The sequence below is a fragment of the Dromaius novaehollandiae genome, chromosome 5 (assembly GCF_036370855.1).
Source record: "Dromaius novaehollandiae isolate bDroNov1 chromosome 5, bDroNov1.hap1, whole genome shotgun sequence".
In the NCBI taxonomy this organism is placed as follows: Eukaryota; Metazoa; Chordata; class Aves; order Casuariiformes; family Dromaiidae; genus Dromaius; species Dromaius novaehollandiae.
Window position 1 is genome coordinate 25,701,112 of NC_088102.1, and position 15,037 is coordinate 25,716,148.

Below are 15,037 nucleotides of genomic sequence, written 5' to 3' on the forward strand. Positions count from 1 at the left end.
TAGTCCGCGGGCGCGGGGTCGCCGGGGCGGGGGGCGGCGGGGACACTACAGGTCCCGGCGTGCTTTGCGACGGCGGCCGCCCTTCCTCCTGCGGCGCTGCGCCGTTACCGGTGCCGGTGTCTGGCGCGGGAGAGGCGAGGTGAGTGAGGTGGGGGAGGCGCCCGCGTCCCCGCGCCCGTGCCCCCGCGCCCCCGTGGCCGTGCCCGCGCCCGTGCTCGTGCCGCCGTAGTGCTGCGGCGGGCGGGGCCGGCGGGGGCCGGGAGGCGGCGGCGGCGGCGGCGGCGGCGGCGACGGGGCCTTCCCGTCGCCCGCCTGACGGGCGGCGCGGTGCCGTTGCAGATGAGCAGGGCGAGGGCGGACGAGGAGGAGTACTGGCACAGCTCCAAGTTCCGGGCCTTCACCTTCGACGACGAGGATGACGAGCTGTCCCAGGTGGGGCCCCCCGCCCTCCCGGGCCCCCGTCGCGGGGGCGGTGCGAGGCCTCGGGGGGGGTGCTGCCCCGGCGGCCCCTCCGGCCGCTTTGCCGGAGGCGGAGGACCTGGAGGCGGAGAGCTCTCGCCTCTGCCCTGCGCAGCCGGTCCGAAATCTCGTTGCGAGCTGCGATGATTCCTTCCCCCTATGTCAGGCTGCGTCTCCTGCTAGATTGAGCCGTTTGCGTCTGCGTGGGTGCCCGCAGCCTGCGCACCCCACGGGGGGACGGGGAGAGGCTGCCGTTGGCTGTTGGACACCCCCAAGCAGAGTGCCTTCCCCAGGGGGGTAGTGCTTAGGGGCTCAGAGGCTGCAGAAGCTGTGTGCAAAATTCTGAGGGAGGTTGTTTGAGAAGGTGAGAGGAAACAAAAAGCTCTGTGCAACATTAGTGGTCTTTATTACAAGCTCTTTCTTTGTCCGTAGCTAAAGGAATCCAAACGGGCAGTGAATAGCCTTCGGGATATTGTCGACGATGATGACGATGACCTTGAGAGGGTCAGCTGGAGTGGGGAACCTGTGGGAAGTAAGTGCAGAAGTACTCCAAGCTATATTTGGGAGGCAGTAGGATTAAAATTACCATTTAACTTATGCCATTTATTTGAGGTCAGGAGTACTACAGCCTATCTAATCCTGCCCTTCTTGTTACATCAGATGAAGTTGTGAGCCACTTGTTTTACCTGTGAGGATCTGCTGAAAAGAGAGCAAGCAGAAGCGGATGCCATAACTAGAAAGAGTGCAGACAAGCAGAAGGAATTTACTGTGTTTTTCCCAATATGTAGCTCAGCCTAGAGCAGACATTTTGAGGGTTAAAAACATTTTGATTTTCATCATGTTCAGCTGACCTGCAGGATTGTGGGTGATGTCTGCTTCACGCTGCTGCCTGAAATCACACCATTAAAAGTTCTCTGTGCTTTGCCTTGCAACACTTTAAGGAGCTATTTCAAGGTCTGGTGTGTGTTTAAGGACAGACTCTTATGCTTGAAGTTTGAAATAGAATTGAAAGCATTAAACAAATCCATTTCTAGTAATGGTGGGAGCAGGCTCTGATCCTCACGCAACTACTGTCTGCTGCTCTTTGGGGTTCATGACCCATTGTTGCCGTAAAAACGATTCAGGCATTGCTAGCCAATGAGCACCTTTCAAACAGTGAAAGCTTAAATTTGGATCACCCGGAGCCTGATCTTCCTGCCCTGTGCTGCAGCTCTTCCCTATGGTTCAGGTCTTTTTTCTTCCCACCTAAGGTCTCTGCCTCTCACCTGTTCTTTTGTTACACTACCCTGTCCTAAAATGTGTGTTTTGCAGCTGCATGAAAAGAAGTGAAAACTAGAACAAGCAGGAGGGAGATGTACGCATTGTTGCCAGCAGCATGTGTACTTTCATAGTTGATTTGTCTCTGTGGACAGCAAAGCTATCTTGGCTTTCCAGTGTCCAGGAAGGAATGTTCCTATGCCTTTCTAATTTGAGATAAGCAAGGGATTCTCTGTCTTGCCTTGTACCTTTCGAGAAGAAAAATGGTTTAACCTGTAGAACAACACACAAATATTGAGTGGCATGTATTTTTTTAGTATAAGCCATAATCAGCTGTACAACACTGCTGAAATAGAACCGTTTCTGGAGGAGAACAGGCAACTGTTTAATAAGCAATATTACATGATGTTGAGAGTCTGTGCACTGCACCTGATTAGTGCTGGGCTCAAAATGTACCAGGATGTGCTAGCATAGAACTGACCAGGACACATACATTCCTGCCCTGCCTGAAGATCTTTCTTTACAGACTGATTTTCTTTTTCTCTGCCTTAAATGACTACAGTGGTTCTGTGTGTACCTTTTGTCTGTCAGGTATCTCCTGGTCAATCAAAGAGACAGCCTCCAGCAGTGCTAGCTCCCTGGAGGGCCGAGATTCCAGCCTGCAGAAGGGCTCTTCCTCCTATACTGGTTTTCCCAAACAAGCCTCTTCCTACTCCCTAAGCAGCCTATTCAAAGGTGAGGTTCCTCATATACAGTTTGGACTCTTCTTCCCTCAAGAGTCTCAGGGGGAAATCACTTTATCTTAGCATTTTCTGCTAATTGTACTGCAGAACAGGAAATGTCTGATCTCTGTTCAGCATAGGCATATATCTGCCACTGATCAGCCACCAGAGAAAGTGCTTGTCTTTTGCAGAAGAAGACAGGCTCTTCTGAAGGAGACTTCGGTGATTGTAGCTTCTTAAAAGCCAATTTCATGGAGTAGCAACGTAGAGCATAGCACTTTGCAGCTACCCATTTGCATGATGGACTGGCTTGACCCATGTGGCCTGCATTTGATCTTCGGTGCTGTAGAGAAGACAGGCTGATTATCCTTTACTTGGAGCTTAACTGGCTGCTGTTGATGTCTATAGCTGGTTCAGCATACACCCCTTGGCAGCAGCAGTGGTAGCACAGCAGTAGAGTTCAGCTCTACTGTCTTGCAGCTAGAGAACAAGCCAGCCTTTACTTTCTCTCTTTCTCTGGGGTGTTTTTTACTCACAGCTTTGATAATATAGTGATAATGAAGGGCATCAAAATCACAGCCCTGGTCAATGAAGCTTCCCTGTTTTGCTGTGGCCTAAGTAGTGCTGTACCCATGAGCCTCTGTTCTGCAGCCTGTCTAGCTTCTTCCGGCCTTGGTCAAAAGAGGGCAGATAGGGCCAGGGCGCCATATGGTTTGTGATGCCACAGACTATCTGAAAGCAGGTGACTGCAAGCATGTGAGCCTGAGGTATGACAACATAGCACAAATCGCTGTACAGAGTGGCTTGTTCTACACCAGCTTGTGGTCTAGAGCTGTGTTCCCTCTGCAAGAGATGTTGCTGGGAAAGAAGCAGTCTCTCATGGCAGTTTGTTTTCATTTCAGGGCGAAGCAAACTTCCAAGTTTCCAGTCCCTTTCAGATGGTAAGTCTTGAACTCTTGCCTCATTTTGGGAGAGGCATAGTTTTGTGTAAGAGGCTTTTACCCAGAGGATTTCCAAAGAAGGGTAGTGTCATCCTCCTTATATTGCAGAAAGGGAAACTGAATCATAGGTTGGCTGAAAGTCACACAGCAAACAAGCAGAAGAGTTGGCATGATCGTTTGGGGCCTATATGAAGACCGTTAGGTTTAGATCAACTTTGTATTGCCATTTGATGCTTGAGTTTGGGTCTTCTACCAGGGAAACCAAGAAAAGGGTGGTTTCAAAAGTGAGTGTGAATCAGGATCTTGATGTGCTGCTGCTCATAGTTTTGTCTTTCCCTCCCAGCCCTCTCTGACACAGGGGTTAAAAACTATGCCCCGGAGCTGCGCAGACCAAAAGCCGAGTACAAGGTGAGCAGCCTGTGTTTGTAATGCTGAGACTGGAGAACTGCCTACTCTAAAGGTTTCATGGGAAGTGATTAATCACTATTTCAAACAGTAGAGGGCAATGCAGGGGATCAGACAGGGAGTGGCAAAAGGTAGAACCAGCCTCACAGTAATTTAGGCATTCTGTGCTTGTGCCCAGGTGAAGGGAGCTTTGGTTCCATGAGAAAGCATATTAGTTATTCTTTCTCTTAATGTCTTGCCCATCAGGCTCTGTGAAAGGAACTCTTAATAATGCCTTCCTGTAAGCTCCTTTCATGCTGGATCAGATGCATTGGCATCATTTATATTCCTTAAATGAAACAGGAACCTACAGCCTTCTAAATCCCTTGTTCATGAATCACAGGAACACCCTGGTCAGGGAGAGCACAAAGATGGAGTTCCAGTTGGCAGGAATGTCCTTCTCCCAGGTAGGCGGTGTTAGATATTGCCAAATCTCATGAGTTTCGGCACCCAGCGGATTTCTCCTGTCCCAGCCTAGTAGATGGGAGGATGTGGTTCTGTGTCCCCAGGTCCAGCCAGTAACAAGGCTGAGCCCATTCCCGATAAGCACATACACACACACACAGTACTAACAGAGCTGGCCGCTCAGATCAGCACAGACAGAAAACAGTGCCTTTACCAGCAGACACATAAACATACAGCACTCAGGCCTGATCCTGAGCCGCTTCACTGGCTGTTCAGGATTGAAGTCCACTAGCACAGTATACCCACACCATATGAATCTCTCCTGTAGCTGGTCTTAGACACCCAATCTATCTAGCAGCTGGCCCCCAGTCTCCTTCAGTTGTTGGCATCTAGATGCTCAAGCTCTTGTTGTTCGTTGTTTCACTCCAGTTGCTGGTACTTAGACCACTTATCCTGCGGACTCGCTAAATGAGCCCGAAGTTCACTAGCATTCACACAAACACACACACTTGGAATAGAGAGGCCATCCACACAGAAGATAGTTAAAAATAAGGTTTAATAAGACTGTAAGATAGACTGCAGTGATTGAGTGCAGGGCTCAGTCAGACAAGCACACCAGCCTGCCACCTGTTTACATTCTGACCCCCTTTATCCCTTTTTCCCTCTACTTTCCCATGCTTGTTCCTCCCGAATTTACCTTGATCCCTCCCTTTCCATGCCTTTTGTCCTTCCCATGAGCATCCCATAATAAGGCTCACACATTCCCACAATCCTCTTAAAACATCCCAAAATTCTCTTTCCCCTGCATCCGATATTAAGTCCTATACTTCTTTAGTTACGTTACATGGTGTTTGGGGAAAGTTTCTTTGGTTTACTCATATTGGCAGGTTTCATACAAGGGATAATGGTCTAATCCATCTTGTTTGATGGTAAATAGGAGTAGCCAAGTCGGTGTGCTCAGTTTGCACTGATTAGGTTACTGGGATTCTTTGTGCTGTCTGTGGTCATCTGATCCTCACCATGTCAGTGTATTTATGGTGACTACTCTTTAATCACATAACCTAACAGGCAGCACTTCCTGAAAGCGCAACAGGAGAAATAAATGTTCCATGTTGTGTCCTGCTCTGTGCTCTGGTGCCTTCAGGAACAGTGAAACAGGAAGGAGGGGGGTCGTACAGCCCCATAAAAGCAGGCAGGGGTATGTAAGTGGAGTGGAACTAAGAAAGGAAAGCTAGCGTCAACTTTGAAATGGTGTCCTGACAGTGACAGGCTGAGGAGCTGCCTTTGGCCAGAGGTGCTGGAGGGAGCGCCAGTGCTGAGGACATTTGACACTCAGCTATATAGTGACTTCAGAGACTCCTATGCAATGGTTCCCTAATGGGGAGGGACTGGGTAAGGCCCTTTTTTCCCTAGATCTGGGATTTCAGTAAATGTTCAATGAATTTTAAGTTCAGTGTCTTTAGAGCCACCTTTTTGTACTCCCTTTCTCTGCCTCTTTTGAAGCAGAGTGCTGTATTACGACCACTTTTTGTAGGGCCTCACACAGACTTAGATTCCTGCTTAGAGTCTGAGTTCAGGCCTGGCTTGGGCACCCATTATCCAGTGCTTCCAGATCCTGGTGTCTTCAGGGGAAGAACTTTGCTTACTGTAGCATCTGTAGCATATTACCTGAGGATAGTCTAGCTACAGGCTTCAGTGATGTTGTCACATTTGACTAGTCCTGTGTGAGTCCCCAAGCGCTTACCTAAGGCTGCTGGCCTTGTATTCTCCAGACTGGTGTGGAAGGCTCACCACGAGAAGTGTGTCTGAGTTGTGGTAAGAAACTGAATCCTTCTCTCTCAGTTCTGGGCTTGTCAAATTTGTGTGTATTTTGTTTGTCTTTCTGAAACCAACCTTGGAGCTTTAATTTGCAAGGAGGCTACCCTGTTGAAAGGCACTTCGTACAAAGGATGTGGTGCTGGACCCTACCCAGGCAATAGAAAGACTCTCCTTTGACTTCTCAGCCTCTAGTATTCTCCACCAGCACGCAGACCCTGAGTGCACAGCATTCCCACTTGAAGACTGTGAAGATGTATCCTCCTAATAATCTCCCTGCAGCAGCTGAATGAGAAGTCCAAGAAGTTATACCTGGGTCTGAGCCTCCCATGTGCAGAGTGCCCTTCGGGTACAGCAGGACAGCATGCGGGCATGTCCTTGAGTGGCTGGGTTTGGTTGCCCTGTCAGCAGAGACTGTCTCTGGGCCATCGCTCTGGTCCAGCACAAGTGAAAACCAGGTTGGAGCCTGCTAGAGTAATCAGGCCTCTGGAGGCTCAAAAGCTCTTTGTTCTTTTGTGGCAGGATTACAGCAGTGACTGGAGCCCCAAAGATACTGTCAGGCGAATGCAGAGGGGGAAGGTAAGGACCTTCCTCTTCCATCTACTTGCAAGAGGGGAGGGTGGGTGCTCCCAGACTGCTTTACACCTTCGCTGTGCTTCTGGCTGTGTCCAGGAGCAGGAAGGGGATCCCCGTTGCTTGAAGCACCTACCAGGGAGTGTGCTATGCCTGTCTATTGCTTTGCCAGCTGGCAGCACTGAGATCACCCTAGATCAAGAGCAGCAGGAGAGCTGCAGGGTTTTCTTGGGTTATTACTTGAGTTGTCCCCCACAGCTAGGCTCTGGCAGAAGGTATTTATACACCTGTGTTCTTCTCTGCCTTTTCCACTCTCTGAGGCTATGGAAAAAATCCAAGACTGTGGGGCTTTACTTCCTTTCTCAGTTGATGGCAAATCGAGGGAGGAAGACAAACAATTTTTATTACACTGGAGCTGGAATCTTAGTCTCAGCTGCCCCAGAATTTGCAGCAACCGCACAAGGAGCTTTGCACAAAGGTAGCCACCAAGATATCCATAGCCCTTTAGAGTTGCTATTGAAGCTACCTCTCCTTATCAGCTGCCATATGGTTTTATTCTGCACGTGTCTTCTCAAATGGGGTAGTTGGACCAAAGGCTGAGATAGACCATGATTATGGGGTAAGAGGAAGGAAGTAAAAGTCTCGCAACTCCAGTTTTCCTCCATGGAAAGGGCCCTACAGAGTTCCCTCCTCCTGGCAGGGCTGGCAGTTTGTGGTGTGCAGGGAGTATGGCCTTGTTACAAGGGTGCTTGGGAGAACTCTGCATGCACAGTGTTTGCTGTCCTAGCCCAGGCAGTAGTGAGAGCTAATTCTGCAAACCCTGTGGACAGATTCCCAGGGATTATGCAGTGCATGGTTTCAACTCATAAAAAGTTCTCCAGTGGGTGGGAGGACAGTTATTCATGTTGCTGAAGGGGGAAGAATGGGTAGGATCTTGGGGCTTGGTTCAGCCTGGGGACTTGCCTGATCACCCGTATACCATCTTTTACCTCCTCTTTCACCAGGTCTGCTCTCTAGAGAGGTTCCGCTCCCTGCAGGATAAGCTGGTGCTCTTGGATGAAGCTGTGGCAGGGCATGATGGAAACATCATTACAGCGGTGAGTCCTGCTGGGGCCATATCCATATAGGGCTGGGACTTCCTCGGTGACCCCACAGAGGGCCCTTGTGTGAATGCAATCAATTGGCCATTTCATGCTGCAAGGTGAAGGATTGTTCTTTACTTAAAATCAAGAAGTTACCAAAGAGTGTCAAAGTTAAAGGCTGGGAAGCTGCATATTCCTGCTGGCTTTTCTGCCACTCCATGGAATTCCTGTCAGGTGATAACAAGGAACCTGATCCTTCAGCTTTATAGATCTCTGCAGTAAGTTCTTGAAGGCCAAGGTTTAATCTGCTCATTGCAGTGCAGAAGACTTGGGGGATATTGCCAGCTTATCTGGCTTCCAGAGCATCATGCAGTAAGTGGGGCTGTGTCAGAGCATCCCTCATCCAGGTCTTTTAAGCCTTTCAATCTCCCAAATAAAGCTTTTTCTTTGTAAAACTTGGTCTCAATTACCTAAGATCTGGAGAATCCAGGCAGCTGTGGCCCTGCCTCATTGCTTGCCCAGTGTCCAGTAGGCAGCACAATTCACTTTAGTGCTGCAAGAGCTATGCCTTCAGAGGTCCTTTACAAAAGCTGTCTGTCTGTTTTAATTCTGATGAAGACTGATCTGTTCAGCTGAGGGCTGCCTCTCTGTGCTCACAGGTCCTGATATTCTTGAAACGGACACTAAGGAAAGGTAAGCGTGACCACAGTCAGGGTTTCTATGGTATGTTTCATTTAAAGGCAGAGGGGCTGGTTCTTTCACTGACTGCAAGTCAAGAAGAGAAAGCAGCTGGGGTATTGCTCCTTTACTGAGCATTAAATATCTGTGAGTGCAGTGAGTATAAAATGGGAGGGAAGTGATGATGCCCAAGAAGGCCCCAGAGAGGAGCTTTAACCACTGGTAGGAGATAGTAGTGATGGGGTGAATGAGAATGAATCTGGAGGGCTGTGAATTCAGCTGGCAGCCTGGTGAACAGGACACTTCTCCTGTCTCTAGGCCTCTAGGGCTGTGCTTTGAGGAGAGATGGGGTTGCTGGATCCCAGTAGTGGCTTGCAGCTCCATGCACTGTGCTTAGCCCCCCTGTGACTCGTTAGTGCTAACTTGCTTTACCCATGTGCATGTATCCCTCTCCCCCATAGAGATCTTGTTTCGGGAGTTGGAGGTGCGGCAGGTGGCCCTGTGTCATCTGATCCATTTCCTCAAAGAGACGGGTGAGCAGAAGTTGCTTCTGGATCTGCTCAGGTGAGGCTCTTGCCCAGTCCTACGGCACAGCTGAGCGTGCTGCTAGGAACCTGCCCCAGAACTAATGCTCCTTCCCTTTTGCAGGTTCCTGGACAGGACTGAGGAAGTTGCAGTGAGTATTCCCAGGAGCTGAAGCTCCCCTTCTTCAGTGAGGAGGGAGTACAGAGCATGGGAAGGGCAGGGAGAGGCTGGCAGCAGGGTGTCTGGTAGTTAGGGGAGAGCTTTGCATCCCGGTTCTGCTTTCTGGAGTCCTGTACCACCCAAACCCATGAGAACAAACTGTGCTTGTCTTCCCTCTCTCTCCAGCTGTCCCAGTACCGGGAGCATTTGAACATCCAGGATGTAGAAAAACGAAGGGAGTTTCTGAAAGGCTGCATCGGGTAAGAAAAAATGCAAGAGAATGAGCGAGATGTAGGTGCTTAACAGAAGGTGATAATAAAGAAAATGAGACCCCTTCCCAGTGCGGTGCTGCAGCTTACATAGCTCCAGAGCTGATGCTGGTTTTGTATTGGGGGAGTGGGGTACTGTGAGATGCAATGTAAGTCAGAGAAGAATTTAGGATGATCACTACTCCAGCATCTTTTGCTGCTTACTTGGGGGCAAAGATGCTTCAGGGATCTTCTGAACACTGACTCTTCAGCTTGTGAAGGGTGAAAGCTTGGGTGCCTGTGCACTCAAGGAATCAGTAGTGTCAGCTTTAGGTTGCCCTTTGAGGAGTGCCAAATAATTTCTCTTTCTCTGGAGCCAGTGTAGGAGAAAGCCAGAAAGTGCAGTGGGTGGGGGGTTGGTGAGGCAGGAGATTGAGTACCTGCTAGCCCCTGTCAGGCTGGGGCTAGAGGGAGGCATTGCTTGCTGCATCCCCGTACACAGGGAGCACACTCAGCTATACTGTGTTAAGAGCTGCTGACAGTGTCTTCCTCTGTGTCTGGCCAGGCTACCATTTTCAGCTGAGGATACATCTCACATCCAAGACCATTACACCCTGCTGGAGAGACAGATAATCATTGAGGTACGAAATCCTCCCTGCTGGTCAGGAGATGACTGGGGCTGGCTGTGAGGTCCCCATCTGTCCCTAGCTCACAGCACTTTTTATGTAACCAGCCTGCCCTGACTAGTGTAGTTTAACTGTCATCAAAGCTGCTGCACCAGGCACATGTGTGAAATACCAGACCTGAGATTTCATGGCCTGTTGCGGGTGTGCTTGTGCATCACTTTCACAGCACTCTTTCTAGGTCTCTGCCCCACAGCTAGGTCAGGCAGCTGCCTTGAGTCATGCTCACCCTCTCTCTCTGCTTTTCCAGGCCAATGATCGGCACTTAGAGACAGCTGGGCAGTCAGAGATATTTCGGAAATACCCTCGCAAGGCCTCGATTCTCAACATGCCATTGGTGACCACTCTCTTCTACTCCTGTTTCTACCACTATACAGAGGCTGAGGTGAGGATGATGTGGGAGATGATAGGGGTTACATCTCATCCCTGTAGCCCTTAGTATGTGGGGTCCTTAAGCTTGGCGTGTTAATGAAGGAAGGGAGGGAGTGCATGCTTTCATCCTTTAGAGGGACCTAGAGGAACCCAGCTTCCCTTGTGGGGAGAACCAAGCCAGAGAGCTAATGGGGTGGAATAGTTGCTCTCTACTCTGTGAGCTGTTCCCTCCTATGGCACTGGCATGAGCAACAAGCAGTGAAGACTTCTGTGGAGGGGAGATTTACCCTGTGTGAGGCAAGTGCTTTACAACAGAAGGCATCTGAACCTCTCTCTTGGCCTCCCATGCTGAATTTGCACTGACTTGTCTACTCTCTCTAGGGGACATTCAGCAGCCCGACCAACCTGAAGAAAACGTTTAAGGTATGGGACCCTCTGTGACTGCTATCCTGATGATGTGGCAGCACCAGCTGAAAATACAGGCAGCCAAGTTGAGTTAGCAAGGGGGCTGAGTAGGAGAAGTTTGAGGGGCTCAGCAGTGAGGCAAGGAGGGCAGTGCTGCATTCTCCCTGAGCAGAGCCATTCTGGAGGATCAGAAATGCAAGTGGGAGCTGTGTGGAGGCTTTCACTGTCCCACTGAGCAGGGGCTAGTGGACCTGAGCAGGGGCCCATCTCATGCCTTCTGCAGGGGCTGGCCCTGGCCTCACACAGCACCTTCCCTCCTTGCCTGGCTGTGGGCACAGGTCCTGCCAGGCTCAGAGGCAGGTGACATTCTTCTCCATCCCACACAGGCCCTCTGAGCTGTGCTATTGCTCTGACTGCAGCTCTCTGCCTTGCAGATTCCTGATAAGCAGTATGTGCTGACTGCCCTGGCTGCGCGGGCCAAGCTGCGAGCTTGGAACGATGTTGATGCCCTCTTCACCACCAAGGTAAGCTGGGGAAGGACTTGCTGGGAGCTTGATTCTCAGTGCTGATACCTGGCTTGTTCTGGAGTTACTGGACAGACTGGTTTTATTTCAGTGGGGCCCAGCATCTCTGCTGCAGGAGGTTGCAGCGACTTCCTCATAGGGCAACTTTGCCTGCATAAGACCTCTGCTGGGCCTGGCTCAGCTCTAACAACTGGGTCAGAGGAGGGGGCTGCCCTCATGCCTGGTTTGTAAAGGGTTCACTGCCAGTCTGAACCCAGGCACTGAGTGATGGGCTCTGCCAATGGTGCATGTGGTAACAGGTGGAGAAAGTAGCCAGCAGCTGGAGAGTGATTTTATCCCCCCTCTTCTTTGAGGGCAAAAAGTCTCTTGCTTCCAACTTCAATCTATGGCAACCCTGTTCTCTGCTCTTATGCCTCTTCTGGCAGTGGCTGGAGGGATTGCTCTTAGAGTTAACACTGGGTTCGGCTCTGGTTTCAGAACTGGCTGGGCTATACCAAGAAGAAGGCACCCATTGGCTTCCACCGGGTGGTGGAGATCTTACAGAGGAACAATGCTCCTGTGCAGGTGAGCAAGGAACTGCTGTGCTCAGGGTCAGATGTCCCTTTGGGTCACCAAGCCATTTCTCAGGCTGGCTTACACCTCTTGACCCACATGTCAACAGACAGTGTAAATGGGCATAAGAGCTGGGTCCTAGCTGACTGCAAGAGAGACAGCAGGCCTAAGGGAGTCTGGGAGCACTCTCCACACCATGCATTGCCAGCTTTGTTTGCTAAATTAACTTTCATGTTTGATCAGTCTGGCAGTAGCTAACCTGATCCACAGGAGTGAGGTAGCTTAAGGTCTTTGTGAGCAAAGCTTTACTATCTCCAGGGTCCCGAGCAGACTTGTCCTGGTCACTTGTTGTCCTAGAGTGGAATGGGTCAAGTCTGTGATAACCAGCAATCTTAAAAAGATACTGTGGTTGGGGTGAGAGAGTGAGGCAGGAGGTGCCTGCAGAAGTGAGCTGACACACCCTTTCTTCCCTTGCAGGTGCTGCAGGAATATGTACGCCTGGTGGAGGACGTGGAGACACGATTAAACCTTGCCACCAAGTACAAGTGCCATGATGTTGTCATTGATGTGAGTCCCTGCTGTGTGTGTGAGGAGGGGGGATGAGAGCCTGTTTTTCCTCCCTAGCTTTCCTGCGCCCCTCTCTTGCTTTCCTGCCACATGTCTGGTGTGGTTTTCTTATCCCTTTCTTATCCTCTGTGGGAACACTACAGTCAGTGGAAGCCAACTGAACCAGGAGAGCAGTCCCTAGGGTTTGTGCTGTGCCCAAGCCAGATTGCACAGTCCAATTGCACAGGCAGCCAAAGTCATCGGTGGGAATTTGAGGGGGGGTCAAAGACTGACTCCTGTTCATATGCAGGGCACCATCCCACCATGTAAGTGTCCCCTTCACTGATCTGGGCTCTGGTTTTGCCCTTTATCTAGACATACAGAGATCTAAAGGATCGTATCCAGCTGGCAGCGTATAGATGTAAAGTGGAGCGGGGCTCTGCAGAAGAAGAGAAGATAGACAGCATTCTCAACAATACGGTGAGAAACACTGTTTACCTTCTAGAGACCTTCATCAGAGACAGGCATGCACTGGGTGTGCAGTAAGGGCACAGCTGTCCCACATCCTTTTCTCTGTCCTGGGAAGCTAATGTTATGTTTGGGGTTACATTCAGTGTAGGACTGAAAGGTGAAACTGATAGAAATAGCACCTTATGGGCATATTTGTGCTTCTTGGAGAGTGGGGCCCACTAACCTGGCTCCAAAAGGATCTGTAGTAAGCCCTGATGCTAGTCATGTTCTGTTCTGCCTCTCTTTTAGCAAATCCGATGGAAGAACTGAGCAGCTATGAAGCAGCCTGCTTGGCCATTGCCTTGCCAGTGAGAGAGGAAACCACAAAACCCGGTCACGTGCCAACAGAGCAACTGTTACTCGTCATTGCATGGTTAATATCCGTCAGTGACAGTGGGTGCCTTTGGCTTGTGGGATGGGCATTAGGGCTGGTTGAAGGCAGCTGCTCCAATGTAGCCAGTGAAACATGGTACTGATCCACCAGGGTTGATTCTTTTTGGAATCTGAGTCTCTTTGACTTGGCTGTAAGCCAGGCAAGGCTTGTGTTTACAGATGGCAGTCACTGGGCACATCAGGGTTATATTTGCTCTGTGTGGAGTCTGGGCTTATTCCAGCAAGAGGAACAAGTCAGTCACACTCATGGATCTCTCCAACAGACAGTGCAGACCAGTCCCTATAAGACTCCCAGCTGACTTGGGCATCATCAGCCATGGCTGTGTCCAGAGTAAAGCCTATGGGGCTGTGTTCTCCCTGCCTCAAAGAGCATGACAGGGGAAAGAATCAGCTGTACCTTAAAGCCCATTTTTCTTTTTTGTTGGCTTGTTCTGGCTTATCCCAGGAAAAGAGGTGTTGTGTGAACTCCAGAGAGCCAGGGCAGCAGCCTCTGGCAATACCTCCATGCTGGTACTCAGCAGGTCCCTTCATCAGGGAAGAGCAGGCACCTGGTGTGGAGCTGGTCAGAGCCCTGCTGGGTTGGGCAAAGACCAAGCAGGGACCGCTTTCATTAGGCACAAACCTGCTGGCCCCAGCATGCTCTTTTCTCTGAGAGTATTATGCCAGGAAGCATTGAACTGCACCTCCTCAGAAACATGACTCCTCAGGCAACTGCTGGCTTCATCCTTCCAGACCTCACTTCATTCCTTAAATAAAGCTGTCTCTTTCTCCTTGGGTTGTTTATTTCCTTCCCACACTGAGCACTTTGTCACTCTGAGCGCTGATCCTGAGCAATTCATCATACCTCCCACAAAGTGAGTAGGTAGGGTGTTTTTTCATGTCCTGAAAAGCACAATGAGTGTGACCATGAAGTGGTTTTGCCTGCAGCAGTACCTTATTCCACACTTTTAATGTCATCGGCATGGATGGGTATAGCTGAATGTTGCAGGACACTTTGCTGCCCTAGGGATGGTCATACAGAGTTGCAAGTTATGTATGAAAGTGATGTACTTTCATGGAGGAAAGGCTGAGCTCCAGGATCCCTGCTGCACTGTGTATGAAGTGCAATCTCAATTCATTACGGTGAGGTTCGCCTCCAAGCTTAAACCATGTACCCCAGGCTGGGACATTGCTCAGTTGTAGGACTTGGAATGGTGACACTTGGAATGTGTCAGGGAGCACAAGCAGGAGAAGCTGAATGTGTTCATGGAGAAATCTGATGGAGCCCTAAAATCTTCATGTCTGTGTTCTGAAAAAAGGGGTCTTCAAGCCAGCAGAAAAATCAGAAGTTGCTGGAGTTAATTTGATCCCCCTGCATGACTGATTTGAGTGCTAGGGAATGGTCTACTCTAGGGGATGCTGTTTGGGCTCTGTAAGGAATGGAGCTCCCGGTTCTCACTGCATAAAGCTGAGATTCTACTGAGGCCCCTGGTAACCAGGCGCTCGCCGTGGCAGCAGCACTGTTTGGGCTGCACTGGCTGGGTGTCCACAGGGGAGCCTGGAGTCTGGGGACTGAGCACCTGGGGCTTGCTGCCCTCACAGGTAGGGCCAGCTCCTGCTGCAACAATACTTGTCAGGGCACACAAACGGGGACAGAAGCTGAACAGACGGAAACTGTCAGGTGCCTTGTTCAGGTTGCCCTTGTTCCTCATGTCGACTGCGGTGCTATGGGTGTCAGTGGGCTGCAGGTGAGGAACAGCTGCAG

The 15,037-nt window shown here is 50.3% G+C and overlaps 1 protein-coding gene across 1 annotated transcript; it reads left to right on the forward strand.

The window, feature by feature from the left end:
- The first annotated feature begins 28 nt into the window (after positions 1-28).
- VIPAS39 (VPS33B interacting protein, apical-basolateral polarity regulator, spe-39 homolog) lies at positions 29-14,063 on the forward strand. The gene is made up of 20 exons (XM_064512253.1): positions 29-139; positions 340-432; positions 892-991; positions 2,308-2,451; positions 3,341-3,379; positions 3,723-3,787; positions 6,566-6,622; positions 7,621-7,713; positions 8,358-8,391; positions 8,838-8,940; positions 9,025-9,052; positions 9,247-9,320; positions 9,874-9,949; positions 10,242-10,376; positions 10,745-10,786; positions 11,203-11,292; positions 11,770-11,856; positions 12,322-12,411; positions 12,766-12,870; positions 13,150-14,063. Exons 2-20 carry the CDS (start codon positions 340-342, stop codon positions 13,168-13,170), a joined length of 1,476 nt encoding a protein of 491 aa, XP_064368323.1. The 5' UTR covers positions 29-139; the 3' UTR covers positions 13,171-14,063.
- The last annotated feature ends 974 nt before the right edge of the window (positions 14,064-15,037 follow it).